Here is an 18,586-nt window from a genome sequence, read left to right as displayed (position 1 = left end):
GATTCGGGGTCTGTCATCGCCTCCTCACTGATCCTTACCCTGATCTATCGCTCTCTTTCTATTTATATATCTATCCCGTCCTCTCTAGATGAGGCTCTCTCCTCGCTGTTTTCCTCTCCTCTTTGAACACACACATGTACACACATTCCCTGGATCTGTCTCATCTACGTCGTCTATCTAATCATTGAACAAGTCGCGGAGCGGGCTATTGTCTCTCTGCCGTGTGCTTTACATTCTCTCTGCCGTGTGCTTTACATTGGAACAGGCCTCTTCACACAGCGCTCTGGGCAGCGCTCTGGGCAGCGCTCTGGGCATTTATTCCCTTTTACAAAGACAACAACAGAATGTGGGGCATTAGGAAAAAAGCAGTCTCCCAAGTCCTCTTATCGTTCTAGCACATAAAAGAGAGCCTAATAGCAATGGGAAAGAGATGGAGATCTATTCCTCTAGGGCACAGCTATATTTCATTCTCTTTTTCCATTTCCCCTTCTTCTCCGTCTTAGGTTTTGATGTTCTCAGCTCATCAGATGTGCTGCATATGCACTGGCAAAACCATCTCCCCAACTTCCTCCTCTCTTTCGCATTATCTCTTGTAGTGTGTGACACCGTTGGCTCATCAGCTGAATGTAAACGTGTGTGGGAGGAGAGCGGAGCTCCAAACGGTGTCTTGCTCACATCAGTTCACACGGAGCCGATGAAGGAGGGATGGAGGAGAGATGAGAGGAAATAAAAAAAGCTGTGTCTTAACATGGCGAGCATGGCAGAGGCAGTCAGTGACACATTAATGAACCTTGGCTACCCTCGCTCGCCTGTTCGGTTGCTCACTCACCCTTTTTCACTCCCCCCCTCTCTCTCAAATACACACGCGCACACGCACGCTCACACACACACACAGGGCCCTGCTGAAATCCAAATGTCTTATCTTCATCTTCATCATCATCTTTGTGGGTGGAGTCTAGTCAGGGCTATCCACACCAACCACTTAACTCACACTACAGATCAAACGTGATGAGCTTGATAAAAGTGGCAGAACACACTCCATGTGGGAGCCTCTCTTTGCCATCTGTAAGCTATTTGCCACCCACACAAACAGAAAATAATTAAGTGCATGGAAGAGAAAATATGCAGTACTATCTGTCCCAATACTGGGGATTACTGGCAATTTACCTCTTTATCTCTCTAACCACTGATATGAAAGGATAGAGTTTCATAATACTTTTTCATCTATCAAGCCCTTTCATAACTGTGAAAATTATAGAAAGCCGACAAGGAAAGGAAACTTCTGTGCCGTGGTTTAGTGTTAAATATGCATTAGTTGGGAAGGTTTTCATTGTTCGTAAACTACGAAGGGAAGATTTAGCTGCACTGCATTCCTTCCTTGTAGCAGCTATACATTCTTTGGGCTTGATGAGGACCCCGCCGCCCTCAGAGCCCGCGCCGTCCACGCCAGAGCCTGTTTATTTTGGATTACCATGCAGTGGAGGGGCAGCTTATTGTTCTTGTCAGGCACTAACATCAACACCTGCTATTCTGGTTCCCATCAAGCCCAAGCCCCAGCCATCCATCCATCCAGGCTGATGCCTTTGAAAGGCAGAGGCACTGAAAGGATGCCCCAGAACAGAGGACCAGGTTGGGTTACTCCTCAGAGCGATGTCCCCTGGCTGTTAATGACTGGCCCCCTCAGTACACTGCATAATGCAGGTGCATTAAGGCAAATGGAATGAACCAGAATCCAATTACGCAAGAACAAACAGGTGCGCTCAGGGTGGATTAAATGAGATATTGTTTCAATCTCAGCCACGCAGCAATTGTAATGTTATCTGGAAAACACATTTCCTTTGGCTTACTTACAATATGAAACATAACAATGGATACAAAATGGCAACATTATGTGTTTGGAAAGGGAGGGAAATTAAGTTTGCTCGTGAGTTACCTTATTGGGTATTATTATGCAACATTATTATCATTTTTACGAGGTAGTTTCAGTATGTAGCTGGAAAAAATAGTAAAAGCTGTGAGTTAATGAAGCCAGTCAAAGAGGATTTGGCAATTATTTTCCATCTGTTTTTTCCCTAAATCCAAAGTCATTTGGGGGCTTTCATGGCCAGTGAACCATAGTCCAGCTTTGATACTTCCAACTCCTCATCATTTCAGATTAGCAAGCACAATGCGGATGATAGGCTTAGAAATCATATAATTATTATTTTGGACAATATTGGAGAGATTAGACAAGGCAATAACGCAATAATTTCAAATGATTACGTTTATGGTTAGTAATAATGATGGATTACATCTATATAGCTCTTGTCATTATGTCTACTGCAAAGTGCTTTATGATCGATCGTATGATCGTACATCCCATCCACCACCTACAGCAGTGTTCCCCAACTGGTGGCCTGCGGTCTGAATTTGGCCCATGGGTGGTTTTATTTGGCCCCCTAAGTTTATTGAGCAGAAAATAAAACTCATTATTGGACATTAAAGACTGTAAAAACACCACGAAATCAGCTACAAGTTATTTTAATTTTGAAAATCTGTTCCCAAGTATTCCCACGCATAATAGAGAGATGCTTGATCGTAATAGCAACACTGCTTGTATTCGCTAAAAAGGCAAAAAAGATGGCGCCGACAGATATGGCCGCCTCGCTTCGCGTTCTTAGGAAACTATGCAGTATTTAGTTTTTTATGTATTATTTCTTACATTGTTACCCCAGGAGATCTTAAGTCTTATTACATACTATTGGATATAAGAGCAACGTCAACTTACCAACATTACGACCAGGAATATGACTTTCCACCACCCAGGACAATGGATCAGATCCCAAAAGGCGACCCAAAACAACGGCGCAGCAGAAGGGGCAGACGGAGCAGCCTTTTGGTTCGGCTCCATAGACGGGCACATCGGTCACCGCTCCCGAGTAAACTACCCGCCAATGTCCAGTCTCTTGACAACAAGGTAGACATCATTCGAGCAAGGGTTGCCTTCCTGAGAGACATCAGAGATTGTAAGATTCTCTGTTTCACGGAAACATGGCTCACTCAGGATATGTTATCAGAGCCGGTACAGCCACCCGTTTTCTTCACGCATCGCGCCGACAGAAACAAACATCTCTCTGGTAAGAAGAAGGGCGGGGGTGTATGCCTTATGATTAACGAGTCGTAGTGTGATCATAACAACATACAGGAACTCAAGTCCTTTTGTTCACCTGACCTAGAATTCCTTACAATCAACTGCCGACCGCATTATCTACCAAGAGAATTCTCTTCGATTATAATCACAGCCGTGTATATATCTTTACTAGCTTTACCTAGTAAAGACTTACAGATGACCTGGAGCCAGTGGGTTTGGCGACGAATATGAAGCGAGGGCCAGTCAACGAGAGCATACAGGTCGCAGTGGTGGGTAGTATATAGGGCTTTGGTGACAAAACGGATGGAACTGTGATAGACTGCATCCAATTTGCTGAGTTGAGTGTTGGAGGCTATTTTGTAAATGACATCGCCGAAGTCAAGGATCAGTAGGATAGTCAGTTTTACGAGGGTATGTTTGGCAGCATGAGTGAAGGATGCTTTATTGCGAAATAGGAAGCAGATTCTAGATTGAATTTTGGATTGGAGATGTTTAATGTGAGTCTGGAAGGAGAGTTTACAGTCTAACCACACACCTAGGTATTTGTAGTTGTCCACATATTCTAAGTCAGAACCGTCCAGAGTAGTGATGCTGGATGGCCGGGCAGGTGTGGGCAACGATCGGTTGAAAAGCATGCATTTATTTTTACTTGCATATAAGAGCAGTTGGAGGCCACGGAAGGAGAGTTGTATGGCATTAAAGCTCGTCTTGACGTTAGTTAACACAGTGTCCAAAGAAGGGCCAGAAGTATACAGAATGGTGTCATCTACGTAGAGGTGGATCAGAGAATAACCAGCAGCAAGAGCGACATCATTGATGTATACAGAGAAAAGAGTCGGCCCGAGGATTGAAACCTGTGGCACCCCCATAGAGACTGCCAGAGGTCCGGACAACAGGCCTTCCGATTTAACACACTGAACTCTGTCTGAGAAGTAGTTGGTGAACCAGGCGAGGCAGTCATTTGAGAAACCAAGGCTGTTGAGTCTGCCGATAAGAATGTGGTGATTGACAGAGTTGAAAGCCTTGGCCAGGTCGATGAATACAGCTGCATTGTATTGTCTCTTGTCGATGGTGGTTATGATATCATTTAGGACCTTATGCATGGCTGAGGTGCACCCATGACCAGCTCGGAAACCAGATTGCATAGCGGAGAAGGTACGGTGGGATTCAAAATGGTCGGTGATCTGTTTGTTAACTTGGCTTTCGAAGACCTTAGAAAGTGGTGACAGTGTTTCCTAGCCTCAGTGCAGTGGGCAGCTGGGAGGAGGTGCTCTTATTCTCCATGGACTTTACAATGTCCCAGAACCTTTTGGAGTTTGTGCTACAGGATGCAAATTTCTGTTTGAAAAAGCTAGCCTTTGCTTTCCTAACTGACTGTATATATTGGTTCCTAACTTCCCTGAAAAGTTGCATATCGCGGGGGATATTTGATGCTATTGCAGTATGCCACAGGATGTTTTTATACTGGTCAAGGGCAGTCAGGTCGGGAGTGAACCAAGGGCTATATCTGTTCCTGGTTCTACATTTTTTTGAATGGGGCGTGCTTATTTAAAGAACAACCAGGCATCCTCTGACGGAATGAGGTCAAATTAAGTGCTTTGAGAGACTAGTCAAGGATCATATCACCTCCACCCTAACTGACACCCTAAACCCACTCCAATTTGCTTACCACCCCAATAGGTCCACAGACAATGCAATCACAAATCACACTGCCCTAACCCATCTGGACAAGAGGAATACCTATGTAAGAATGCTGTTCATCGATTACAGCTCAGCGTTTAACACCATAGTACCCTCCAAACTCGTCATTAAGCTTGAAACCCTGGGTCTCGACCCCGCCCTGTGCAACTGGGTCCTGGACTTTCTGACGGGCCGTCCCCAGGTGGTGAGGGTAGGAAACAACATCTCCACCCCGCTGATCCTCATCACTGGGGCCCCACAAGGGTGCGTTCTCAGCCCTCTCCTGTACTCCCTGTTCACCCATGACTGCGTGGCCATTCACGCCTCCAACTCAATCATCAAATTTGCAGACGACACTACGGTGGTAGGCTTGATTACCAACAACAACAAGACGGCCTACAGGGAGGTGGTGAGGGCCCTTTGAGTGTGGTGTCAGGAAAATAATCTCACACTCAACATCAACAAAACAAAAGAGATAATCGTGGACTTCAGGAAACAGCAGAGGGAGCACCCCCCAATCCACATCGACGGGACAGTAGTGGAAAGTTTTATGTTCCTCGGCGTACACATCACGGACAAACTGAAATGGTCTACCCACACAGACAGCGTCGAGAAGAAGGCGCAACAGCGCCTCTTCAACCTCAGGAGGCTGAAGAAATTTGGCTTGTCACCAAAAAAAACTCACTAACTTTTACAGATGCACAATTGAGAGCATCCTGTTGGGCTGTATCACCGCCTGGTACAGCAACTGCTCCGCCCACAACCGTAAGGCTCTCCAGAGAGTAGTGAGGTCTGCACAACGCATCACCGGGGGCAAACTACCTGCCCTCCAGGACACCTACACCACCCGATGTCACAGGAAGGCCATAAAGATCATCAAGGACAACAACCACCCGAGCCACTGGCTGTTCACCCCGCTATCATCCAGAAGACGAGGTCAGTACAGGTGCATCAAAGCGGGGACCCAGAGACTGAAAAACAGCTTCTATCTCAAGGCCATCAGACTGTTAATAAACAGCCATCACTAACGTTGAATGGCTGCTGCCAACATACTGACTCAAATCTCTAGCCACTTTAATAATAAAAAATTGGATGTAATAAATGTATCACTAGTCACTTTAAACAATGCCACTTTATATAATGTTTACATACCTTACATTACTCATCTCATATGTATATACTGTCCTCTATACCATCTACTGCATCTTGCCTATGCCGCACGGCCATCACTCATCCATGTATTTATATGTACATATTCTTATTCATTCCTTTACATTTGTGTGTATAAGGTAGTTGTTGTGAAATTGTTAGATTACTTGTTAGATATTACTGCACGGTCGGAACTAGAAGCACAAGCATTTCGCTACACTCACATTAACATCTGCTAACCATGTGTATGTGAGCAATAAAAATTGATTTGATTTGATACAAATATAGTCCTCACATTGCGTTAGCGTTGCGTTAAAATGCATTTCCAGTGTGCTGGGCCTGGATCTCAAGCTGGCCTTAATAATAAGGGGATCCATATCCTTTGATCCCAGCTTGTCTGTTAGGATAGGTTGGGTTAAGTTAAACCTGAGTGCCCTCCAACACTGTATGCAGCATCCCTAGCAAGCTAGCTTTGCCAGCCCGCTGACTAACTTGCGCTTCCCCAGAGCCATGATGTTTCTGATTCACTGGGATTACTCTCGTGTTCCCGTCTTCTGGGACCCAGTCAGGGTTTACAGAGCATGGAAAGATACAATGAGCTCCGTGAGTATCGGGACAGTGACACATTTGTTGTTTTGGCTGTGTACTCCAGCACTTGAACTTGAAATAATGCAATGACTATGAGATTAAAGTGCAGACTGTCAGCTTTCATTTGAGGGTTTTCATCCATTTCAGGTGAACCGTTTAAATCCTTTTGTCCCTCATAGTCATTGTATCATTTCAAATCAGAGAGTCCAGAGCCAAAACAACCAAAAATGTGCCACTGTCCCAATACTTTTGGAGCTCACCGTAGCACGCACCCAGACACCCTTGCACGCATTCACATGCACGCACACGCGTCAACAAGCCGCACAGCAGTCTGCGTTTCTGTCGTGAAAGAAACAATAGAAGAAGAAAAACGAAGACAAAGAACAACAACTGCAGTGCTGACGGCCACACAACCTGTGTGCGGGGAGATTGAGGAGATGGCCCCGGGAGAGGACCATTAACCAGATGTTGCTATCGTCCAATCACAATAGGCGGTACTGAAGGATGGATGGAGGGAGGATGAGGGTCGGAGGAGAGAGGGGAGGAGACAGTGGAAAGCATATAAACTCACACCCCTGGTGGTAACTGGCCTTTCGCTCTTTCCTCACATCTTTCAACCGGTGCCAAATTTGAACCCAATTCATCCCTCATGCTACTGGCTCAGAGATGCAAGAGAAAGCGAGAGGGACGCAGTGAGAGAGAGAGGATGTCGTTCTCGATTCTGGTGACTTTTTTTATATGTATATTCTGTGGAAAAACTGTCATTGTCTAGTTCGTGATTCCTAGTTCGTCCTCGTTTCTCTTATTTCCAGGCTTTTCACAGCATTAGCGAAGCGCCATTACTCTTTCCCGGGGACAAAAGCGATGATTACATTATTGGTGGTCAAATGCTAGTTTGTTGATTACAGCCTTTCCCCCCCCTATCTTCCTCCCTCCTTTCGTCCTTCAACAAGTGTTCCATTACTTACCTCACTCCTTTGATTAGCTATGTCTAGCCAGCCAGGCAGGCAGCTCGCTGGACAACTGTTTCCAGTTCATTTTTTAAACGGGGGGCCTCAGAACCATGAGGATTCTGATGGCTGGGCCATTAGTGGCTGTGTTCTGTGACTGGAACCTTAGCGGCAGCCAATAGAGACGCCCCCCAGGGGAGCAGTTGGGTGGCGGCCATTCTCTGGTAGTGTTTGAGGGCGGGAGGGAGTGTAACGTGCTGTCTGGAGGGCAGGCACACTGGGCTAGCCGCCATGGAGAGGAACAGTGACACACAGGGAGGGAAATGACCCGGAATCACAGAGGAGAGGAGAGAAAGTAACCCATCTATCTAAATTATGATAATGCATTTGAGTCCAAGCGGTTGACTGTGGTTTCTGTCACACTATTTCATGTTGTTGAGTCATTTCTGAGAGCTGATGACAGGAATGATTTTTCACATGAATGGGTAGAGCCTGAGTTATTTCTCATGTCTGTACCCAGGTTTCCTACTAACCCATAGGAATGGAAATGCCCTCTGTGACTATTAAACATCCTCCTTCAGCCTAAAAACATATACATATTGTGTACATATATACCATCCATGCCTTTGCTTAACGCTATTCCTGCTACCGCAGAATAGTGCCTCTGACTTGCATTATAGGGTACATGATACTATACCACAATCACGACAGACCAGCTATGCCTTGCATCTGGAACCATACGTGTGCACCGTCAGACAAAATCAAGACAATCCTTTTGAAAATGAACATCAAAACTATGTCCTTAGGTTGGCTTACCACTTACTGTACGATCCAGCGGTGTATCGTGTTGCACTTTATAGATTATGCTGTACTTTGTACTTTGACATTTGTGAGCACGGCTGATGTTTTTGACCACGGCCTGGTTTTTGTCAGGTCAATCAGACAGATCTGTTCTGTTTCTAACTCCGCACCTGAGAACTAATTTCATCCTTGTTCACGGGACATAGACGTGATGGATCCTGTTTCCTGTCCCTGTGTAGTCCAACAAGGCATACGAGCAACATAACTCATAGCAGACAACTGCTTGATGACACCAGCTCGTTCCCCTTCTCCCAACCCTCACTCTTCTGATATTGGATTTAGGCCCTTCTGAGATTAAAATCGCTCCACAGATTCTCTATATTAGAAAAAGATGCTGCCTTCAGCGTTCCCTGATCTGCAGGGTTCACTTAAGCCACCAATGCTGGCTGACTTCTGACCTAAGAAGCGCTCCCCTTGCCCTTCCCCAATCCCTTCCTTAGCAGCGTCTGTCAGAGCGGCCGACACGTCACAGTCGTAACTCAATCCCAGCTAATACAGTATTCTGCTGAATTGCTTGCAGATGTGAGTAACATTAAATGGCTTCCTGCAGGCAGTGCATTTTGCATACTCACTCTCTCACTCTCACACTCTCACTCACACCCACTCTCCGCTCACTCACTCACTCACTAATTTATAGAAAGAAAGGAAGCATGGGTGGAAGAAAAAAGGTTTTGGCCCATGCTGTTACGACTGACTCTAGCCCCCTGTTTCCCTCTTCCTCTCTCTCCCTCCACGACTTGATAGACAATTCAGCCCCTCTAAACAGAGAGCTGCGGCTGACAACGAAAAATGAAGAATCATGGTCTCGATTTGGGTTTATTCCCCGCGACCGGCTAGCGTTGATTAACCCGTGTGTGTTGTTGAAGCGCCTGACAGCAGAACTCTGTCTCCTCTTTATAATTGTATCACAGACGCAACAAATCAAGCCCTCGCCCGCATCGAACTCAAAGGTCGAAAACACCATTAGCGGGCATTTCTCCGTCAGAATATAATTTAACATCTTAATCTTCATCTACGGACCAGATAGTGAATCAATCAATGGTTTGCAGGCATTTTTTTTCAGCCTTTTCTCCCTCAGCTCCTTGAGTTACTGAAAGAACAATTCATCATGAGACTCAGAGTAAATCACGGTGCTTGCTTTGAGTTCCTCTCTCCATTGCAATTAATATAATACACATTTTTAATACACATTTTAAATACACATTTTTGAATATAATTCAATTATATGATTATTTACTTTCAAATTACTTTGCAATTGCTCAACACGAATGTCCCAAAATAAGCACTACATCATCACATTACTTCCCCAGCCATATGTACTGTCCATATTTCCAGTCCCAAACCACACAGTATATCATGTCATTTTTCTTCAACATTATACCAACCACAATATACAGAGCGATCCTGCCAGACACACTCACACATACATGCCCCCATCCCCCACCAGTCTATCTTGTTAAACAGCCACTGGATTTTCCTCTCCTGCAATCATCTGTCTGCTCTGCGTGTTTCTGAATGCAAATGAGGGTTTTCTAGAGCCTCCTGTAGTGTGGTTAGTACCCCACACACACATACACACACACTGTGCCATCCCTGTCAGAAACCTGAACCTGTCCAATCAACAGGTTCTCAATGGCATCCACTGCTGTGTTCAACAAAAACACAACCATTCCCCGTTGTCCTTTCAGAAGAGTCATGTTGAAGAATGCTTAACAATATCACTCTTACTTGTCTGCTTCTTTCATGCTAGACAATATCCCCTCGGCAAACATCCACAAAACAATTTCTCCAGGTTTGGAAGCAAGCTAAGAGAACGTTGACTGAACTACGTGCTAAATAGTTGAGTATATATATATATATGTAAGGGTAGTTACGGTATGCCTGACCTCTGTGCTGGCAGTAGGTGTTGTATGGCAATCTGAAAGTAAGACAGATGTATAACAAATTGTTCATACTGATGCTGGTGATACAATGGGGATTTTGATGATGTTGTAAGCCACTCATGAAGCAAATGCATTTCAGAAGCAGCTGAGGATCATAACGGCTATGCTTCTGCTGCCGCTGATGACGCTAATGAGGATCAGGAGGAGGATGAGAACTACGATGAAGGTGCCGCTGGTGCTGATGAGGTGGCGGTCAATCTGGGGCTTTCGTGAGCAAACATGCCCCAGAAAGAGTATTACTATAATACAGATGTAATTTTTTATCCTTCCGCTGTCCTCTCTTCACTATACTCTATCCAATCAACAAGCAACCCCCCCCCCCCCCCCCCCCCCCCCCCCCCCCCTCTATGTCTTACAGATGTTCAATCTGGACACAAAAGCATTGGGAAATCACATGTCAGCAGAGCTCATGGTGGATGACTTTAATATCCGCAGCAGTGGCCAGAGAGGCGACACGCTGGAATCACTCAGAGAGCAATGAAGCCTCAGGCATCTAAAGCAATATGACATTGTATAGCAGAATGGATGTGTTCTATGGGCAGCCTATCAGTTGGAGTGTAATTTAAGTTAGCACATTGGACAGGCGTCTTTAAGCGGGATGAGAAAAAAGGTTGGAAATAAAACGTACGGGGGGGGGGGGGGGGGGGGGTCTAACCCTAAACCTCATCTAACTCCAACCTTGGAGACTTCCCTTCCCTTCCCTCTCCCTTCAAATCAAATCAAATGGTGTTTGTCACATGCTTCCGTAAACAACAGCTGTAGACTAACAGCGAAATGCTTACTTACAGGCCCTTCCCAACAACGCAGAGGGACATAGTCGAAAAACAATAACGCAAGAAATAAATACACAATGAGTAACGACGTGCCATTTCTCCTGTGATTCTCAGCTCTATCAGGGCTGACAAGGCAAGCAGTCTGTAACATAAAACTCTACGAAGAAACTTTTGACCTGCTGCCATAAGGCTTAATAAACACCGTCATAGAAAAGGCATATGAGACATAAATACCATATATAGTCATGGCAGCTGGTGTTAGCTCATGACAACTGGCCATACACGGGCAGTTAGTTATTTAGGTAAGGGTTTTGGCTAGCGGTGGGCCTAGCCAATTAGCTGAATTAAACGTTGGTTAGTATCATGCTGACAATGGCCAACATTCAAGAATTTTGGAGGTTTTTGTAATGCAACCCCTCCATCTCGACGGCTTCGGAAGGGAAAGAAAGAAACAGGTGGAGATAATAAAGGAGAGAGAGAGAGAAGTCCCTGGTTGGCTGTCAGGTTAACTGCCTCCATCATAAATGGTGATGATGGATAAAACAGACTTGTGTGTAGATCTACCAATAATATCCCACTGATATCCCCTGCCCGTTTCAACACTCCAGGCAGGGGTCATGTTTCATGGGGAAAGATGTCTGGGATTGTTTGGCAGCTTGTCCTTAACTGTCAGAAATGATACCGTACCAAAAATACAGATGGAGGATCTTAATTTGAGCCAGTTTGCTATAGCAGGAAAAGAATCCTGCAGCAACAGGAAATGTGAATTATTATGTGGATTATATTGTAATTATTGGGCATTTTTGTAAGGGTCTGACACGTTTTTCGTAAGGGAAAACCATATCTGACATGTCAAAGTGGATATTACAAACTTCAGAAACCTTTTTAAACCTCAAATACACTACAAGTTTAAATTGTACTGCATAGCAATGAAGGCCTACCCCGGGCGATGCTGGGGCAATTGTGCGCCACCCTATGGGATTCCCAGTCACGGCCGGATGTGATAAAGCCTGGAATCGAACCAGGGACTGTGGTGAGGCCTCTTGCACTGAGATGAAGTACATTAGACCGCTGCGCCACTGATACCATTTGAAGGGAAACATTTTGAAGTTGGTGGAAATGTGAAATTAATGTAGGAGAATATAACACATTAGATCTGGTAAAAGATAACACAAACAAAGAACATGCTTTTTTATCATCTTTGAAAGAGAAAGGACATACTTTCAGATAGGAGTCGAGGTGTAATTTAGATTCTGGCTACCAGAAGGCAGCAGTGTTTGTGCAAAGTTTCAGACTGATCCAATGAAGAATTACATTACTGCACAATATTTTGAAACAAGTCTGCCAGGAGTTTGCCCAAATGTGCCGAATTGGTCAATTGATACATTTTCAAGTACATTACTATAGAGAACATACAAAAATGCTATGGTAATAAAAAATGTAAGTTTACACACTCCCAGGAATGTCATACATGATAGGGTTCCGGTGGCATGCATTGAAACATGTGTCCTTATCGTGGCTTTCTTTAGCAAATTTCTATCAGTTAACAGATTTATTTCCTAAAACTTTTCAATACTAAGCATACTTTTCAATACTAAGGTGTTGGACATTAATTGTGTGACAGTAAATAACTAGCAGGTCTATTTTGCTTCAGCAGCTAGAATTCGTCTGTCCACAATTCACTTGTGGGAACAAGGTGGCTCATAACACCGGACATCAGAAAGAGCTGGCCGCTACCATACGAGAGATTGTTTGTGAGGAGATTACATCTGCCCTCGACTTACAATTAAAACCGGTAAATGAATCATTGGCAGTGCTCGCTGCTGAAGTGGATACCTATTCAACTAACGTGGAAAGTCTGGAGAAGACAGCCAATGCGACAGAGGTACAACTCCATGACCTGGAAACAGAGCAAGCTAAGTTGGAAGGGATAATCAAACTCCTAAAAGAGAAAACAGAGTCACTCGAAAATCATTCCTGTAAATTCTATGTGCGGGTCACAAGAAACTAGTGTGGAAGTGGGCAACCCAAATTCCTTCATGACTCATCTTTTTCCTTGAACTGTTCGAGCAGGAGGAGCTGGATCCTATACCGCTGATTAACATTGCGTACCGCACGGGTCAACTCCGCAATGGTTCTCGCTGTATGATTGTACGGATCCACAGGTTTGAAGTCAAGCGCCGAATTGTTCGCCATGCTGCGGAAGCCGGGGGTCTGACCTATGCAGGGAAGAGGATCAGCATCTACCCAGACCTGAGTGCCGAACTGCTAAAATAGAAGGAGACTTAGAACGAGGTGAAATCCCAGCTACACAAGCTAAACCTGAGATGAAGCTTCATCCACCTGGCAAAACTGATCTTGACCTTCCAGAACACAACACACATGTTTTCCACTGCTAAGGAAGCTCAATACTTTTTCGAGTAGCACATCAATCCCAACACACAAGGACAAGCCGTCCGATGGAACCCCACGACTGGCTCATTATTCAGGTATGCTATCCATGCACAATCACACAGCCTAGCTTATGGCTATGATGCTGGCCTCAGCATAAGACAATGATGAGGACACCCCCCCATGTTTGGGAACAAGGAACAATATTATATTATTGCTGAGCATTGAACTTGTTTTAATTATATTGCCTATGGTCCAGGACATTTGCACAGTGATGACACCATGGCAAATAATGAACAATGGACAATAGACACAGTGTTCAAAACATTAGGAACACCTTTCTAATATTGAGGGGCACCCCCTTTTGCCCTCTGAACAGTCTTAATTCGTCAGGGGGAATAGACTCTAGCAGGTGTCGAAAGCGTTCCACAGGGATGCTGGCCTATGTTGAATCCAATGCTTCCCACAGTTGTGTCAAGTTGGCTGGATGTCCTTTGGGTGGTGAACTATTCTTGATACAAACGGGAAACTGTTGAACGTGAAAAACCCAGCAGCATTGCAGTTCTTTACGCACTCAAACCGGTGCGCCTGGCACCTACTGCCACACCCTGTTCAAAGGCACTTACATTTTTTGTCTTGCCCATTCTCCCTCTGAATGACACAGATACATAATCCATGTCTCAGTTGTCTTTAAAAATCCAGAGGAAGACTTTAGCTTGACATCGAAACATCAGACACCTGTCCACATCCTGTACAATGGATTAAAATGAGCTAAAATAAATAAATCATTGCTGTTTTGTTGTTGAGTGCTCCATCTCCTTTTAACCTTGAATTAGTCCTTTTGGAAGTTTTTCTTGGTAAGCCCTTCCCACGCTTAAAAATCCTTCTTTAACCTGTCTCCTCCCCCCTCATCTACACTGATTGATTGTGGATTTAACAACATGACATCAATAAGGGATCATAGCTTTCACCTGGATTCACCTGGTCAGTCTGTCATGGAAAAAGTTCCTAATGTTTTGTACACTCAGTGTATGGAGGTGTCCTATGTACTGGCGCTGGTCTCTTGAGTGGCTACAGCCCACATCGGCGGCTCGGTGTCGTTTTCATCTTCTGGTGTTTTGTGGTGGGAAACCGAGCGGGTCGAGCACAACACGTCAACCCTGTTATTCATAGATAGACAGTCTAGAAAGGTTTTATGACGCGTGCATTCAATTGTCGCACACAACAAGCTTCCATCCCCTCTCTCACAAGGGGTTTTGTGGCTGATTTAAGATATTCCTTTTTGTAAATGTAACCTCTTGAGATGGGAAACCATTTTTTTTTTTTTTTAATTATGAAGTTGGACATGTGCTCTTTATGACAGAATGTAAACATTTGGTGAAATTCAACTTTTTACAGTACACTTCTCAAAAGGCCACCGAAATTGGTGGAACGACCCCAGAAGTTCTGGGGGAAATATAGAAGTGTTCTTCTCCAATACGGTAGCATATTCTAACCTCACACTATGGTTGACTCATACAGTATGATCTCAAACAGTACACACACAAACAATACACCGAAGTGAAGTATCAGTACATCAATAGACATATTGGTGTCCGAGTACGCGGTTTGAGACCGTGTGTGGAGGTAGTATTGGCAGTGCAGTGAGTCAGTGAGTCCAACTAGAAGCATATTTCAGCAGCAGCAAAGGGATACTTTCAACCCAACTCCATCACCCAGCTTTGCTAAAAAAACTGATTTCCCTGGGGTGGCAGCCTCAGACGAACTCACACACACACACACTCCTCTCCACCGCCACAGACATGAAACATGAAACTCCAGCACCTCTGGGCTGTTTAACCTCACATCGTAATATGAAGAGTAACCACTCTCTGTCATTCTTTATGAAGCATGGGATACTGTTCTGCAGGGAACACTTCTAATGTTCAGATTTGTCTTAATCAATATCCCAGAGGATTCCGTTCCCTTTTTAGGAAAGAACATTCTAGGAGCAATGTGTTCTAAATGAAAAGCTGCCGTGAAATGTGAGTCTACAAGTGTCTCCTCTAATCGTAAGGTTGTAAAAACATGGGGTTAGGAGTCAAGGCTGTTAGAGGCTGTTTTCTATCAAACACACACCACATTTTCTGTAATATGGGGTTAGGGCTCTGTGTTCTGTGTAACAGGCAGAAAATGAGCTGAGATAGAGGATATATTCTACAAAGGCCCATAGAGAAGTGGATCAGTCCAGTAAAGAGTTATAGAGAGTAATGTGTTGTTTTTTTATGACAGCTTTGCCAAGACTTCCTAACAACCAGACCAATTTGAAGTATCATATCCTTCTAATATAAACTTGGATGTGAAATGGTTGTTCTTCTGAGACAGCTTGATAAAATTCTAAAACACGTTAAGGGCTGCATCCGTCCTCCCCTCCGACATCAGTCTTCCTTCAACTGTAACACGTAATAGTACAACACGTGACAATACTCTCTAGTACTCTCACACACAGATGCAGGATCGTAATTTAATCACTCTTCTGTCGCTGAGCAAATGCAAACTTGTAGTGTATTCGAGGTTTAAAAAAGCTTCAAAAGTGAGTAATATCCACTTAAAACGAAAAGAGTGCCCTAACGAAAAATGCATCAACCCCTTAAAAAAAAATCCATTCATTATAATTCAAATAATTCACATGTCCTGTTGCTGCAGGATTCTATTCCTGATGTATCAAAAATGTCTAAAATGAAGATCCTACATATGTATATGGTGATAGACGTTAGTACTCACAGATGTAGTAGTACTCTCTGCCCGGTCTGAACTCGAAGCCCAGAGAGAAGGGGGTGAAGAGCTGGAACTTTTCGGAGAACTTGAGCGGCCCGTTGGGGGAGTGAGGCCTGTTACACTCCCAGCGTTTGAAGCCCTTGGCGGTGTGGTCACACGTACTGTAGCCGTCGTAGTTGACCATGTAGAGGACGTAGCGTTCCGTCCGCTCCTCCGGCACCGTGTCTTCATAGTGGGGACAGAACACGTCCAGGTAGTCGTTTATACACACGTCAATGTGGTAGTCTCCACGGTGGAACCTGATTGGACAGAAGCCAAGGACGAGAACGTTAGTGTTTGGAAGACTAGTGTGAAGGGCTTCAACTACAGATGGAATGGAAGATAAAAATCAGCCAATCGTTTCATTTGAACGAACGGAATGAATTCGTTGATTACTCATTAACAGTTGGACACTATTGAAAGTGCCTCGAAAAGTTCCGGAAGCTCAAAGAACCGGTCCATTTAGGGTCCGAATGAGAATGTATATTTGGCTGCCTTTACACACGGTCAATCACAAAACACAAAGTACATTACATAATAAGAACGTTTTTTGTTGTTGTTTTAAACAAGGAAGTGACTTTGCTCTAGACAGTAATAGAGATTGATTGTAGTTCTTTAAAAGTAGAGTTAACATTCACGGTCCTAAACACGTTTCTGCAGTACACAGTGTGCTGGTCACAGAAGTCAATGTGACTAGATGAGCGCACTCCCACTCCCGCTCCACATCAACAAGATCACCAAGGAGTACTAAAACATCCTCAATTGTAAAACACACACACAGGGACACACACACACACACACAAACATAAACATGACAGTCCTGTTAACATTTTCTCTACGTTTTATGTTGATGAATTTGTTTAGATGTGACATGGTTTATGAGCACTGGCTGGCTATTAACATTCTTTAGATATCAGTCACGTGGCTTCAGTGAACGAGGAGGTTCGTCTATGAATCCATCGGAGCAACACGTATTTACCACTTCTCCCCGGCGCGGTGATTCGCACACTGAAAAATCCTATTTGGACAAAATCTCTCTCTTTCGGGTGCCAGAAAGTTCCACCGGGGGAAAAAAAGAAGAGGCAAAATATATTTTTGAAAACACAGTGAAGGAAAACACTCAGACCGAGGGTTCCAGAGAGAAAATGATTAGGGGAGATGTGAGATAGTTGAAGCAGGAAATGTCAAACGATACCAAAATACAGCGCGTGTTTTTTCCCCCAGAAGGCTGTGCAGAGAGGCATGTTTATAACTCCACTGATCCACAACAGACTACAGAAGGCCATGAGGTTCTAATGCCCTCATCTGACACACACACACACACACACACACACACACACACACACACACACACACACACACACACACACACACACACACACACACACACACACACACACACACACACAGGCTAAGTTCTGAATTCCTCATTGATTTGTCCACAAACCACTGTCCTGGAGTTCCATTGAATCTAGCCTTAAAATCCTACAAGGAAAGCGATTTGTGTGGGTGTGTTTAGTTCTGGGGTGGGTATGGGGCAAGCTAACTCTAACCTCAGGGCACCGAACCCCACTTTACCCCTGAAAACAGAGTTTCATTCTCCTCCTCGCCTTTGATACGTCTGGATTTTTAATTGGGAATCAGTCTTTGTCTGGCATGAGAGAGACCTGACAAGAACTTTTAATTGAAAACCCTCTCGTCCTTGTTCACGGGACGTAGACATCACTTAGAACACTCTGCGTTCCCTCTCTTCTAGGCTTTATCCTCTGCCCCTCATCATCTCTCCCTTTCCCCAAACTCTCTCTCTCTCTCCACCCTCTGACAGAGTAGAGAGTCGGCCAAAGTAAGCAGACTGCTGATGATGTTATGATGATAAAGGTGGTCTGGGCTGCATTAATAATCACACTGATGAGGACGACACACACACACACACACACACACACACACACACACACACACACACACACACACACACACACACACACACACACACACACACACACACACACAGCTGCTTCACTACTCCCCAGTCATTAAGGGAGGGAGAGGGGGAGAATAGCCTTTGATAGTCCCTCTCTCTTTGTGGAGTATCACATTATATATGGAAGCCTTCACTAACACAATGTTACTAGTGGAGATTGGGCTAGCTTGGGGACTCTGACTGACACCATCTGTTTGGTGTGTGTGCACCTGTGTGTGTGTGTGTGTGTGTGTGTGTGTGTGTGTGTGTGTGTGTGTGTGTGTGTGTGTGTGAGCATGGGGTATGTAACGTGTGTACAGTATGTACGTTTGTGTGACGTTTATGCTAGCGTCTAATGGGGTTTT

General features: G+C 44.5%; 1 protein-coding gene across 1 annotated transcript in view; it reads right to left on the bottom strand.

Annotated features, from left to right (window-relative positions):
• The window catches only part of LOC120055120 (ephrin-A5b-like), a 108,769-nt gene that overhangs the window by 6,943 nt on the left and 83,240 nt on the right, over positions 1-18,586 (bottom strand). Inside the window, exon 2 of the mRNA XM_039003052.1 lies at positions 16,229-16,521. Coding sequence (XP_038858980.1) covers positions 16,229-16,521 — 293 coding nt within the window. The remainder of the gene's footprint in view (positions 1-16,228; positions 16,522-18,586) is intronic.

Source organism: Salvelinus namaycush, chromosome 1 (assembly GCF_016432855.1).
Source record: "Salvelinus namaycush isolate Seneca chromosome 1, SaNama_1.0, whole genome shotgun sequence".
Lineage (NCBI taxonomy): Eukaryota > Metazoa > Chordata > Actinopteri > Salmoniformes > Salmonidae > Salvelinus > Salvelinus namaycush.
The sequence above is the reverse complement of the archived record's forward strand: the minus strand, read 5'-3'. Positions and strand labels throughout refer to the sequence as shown.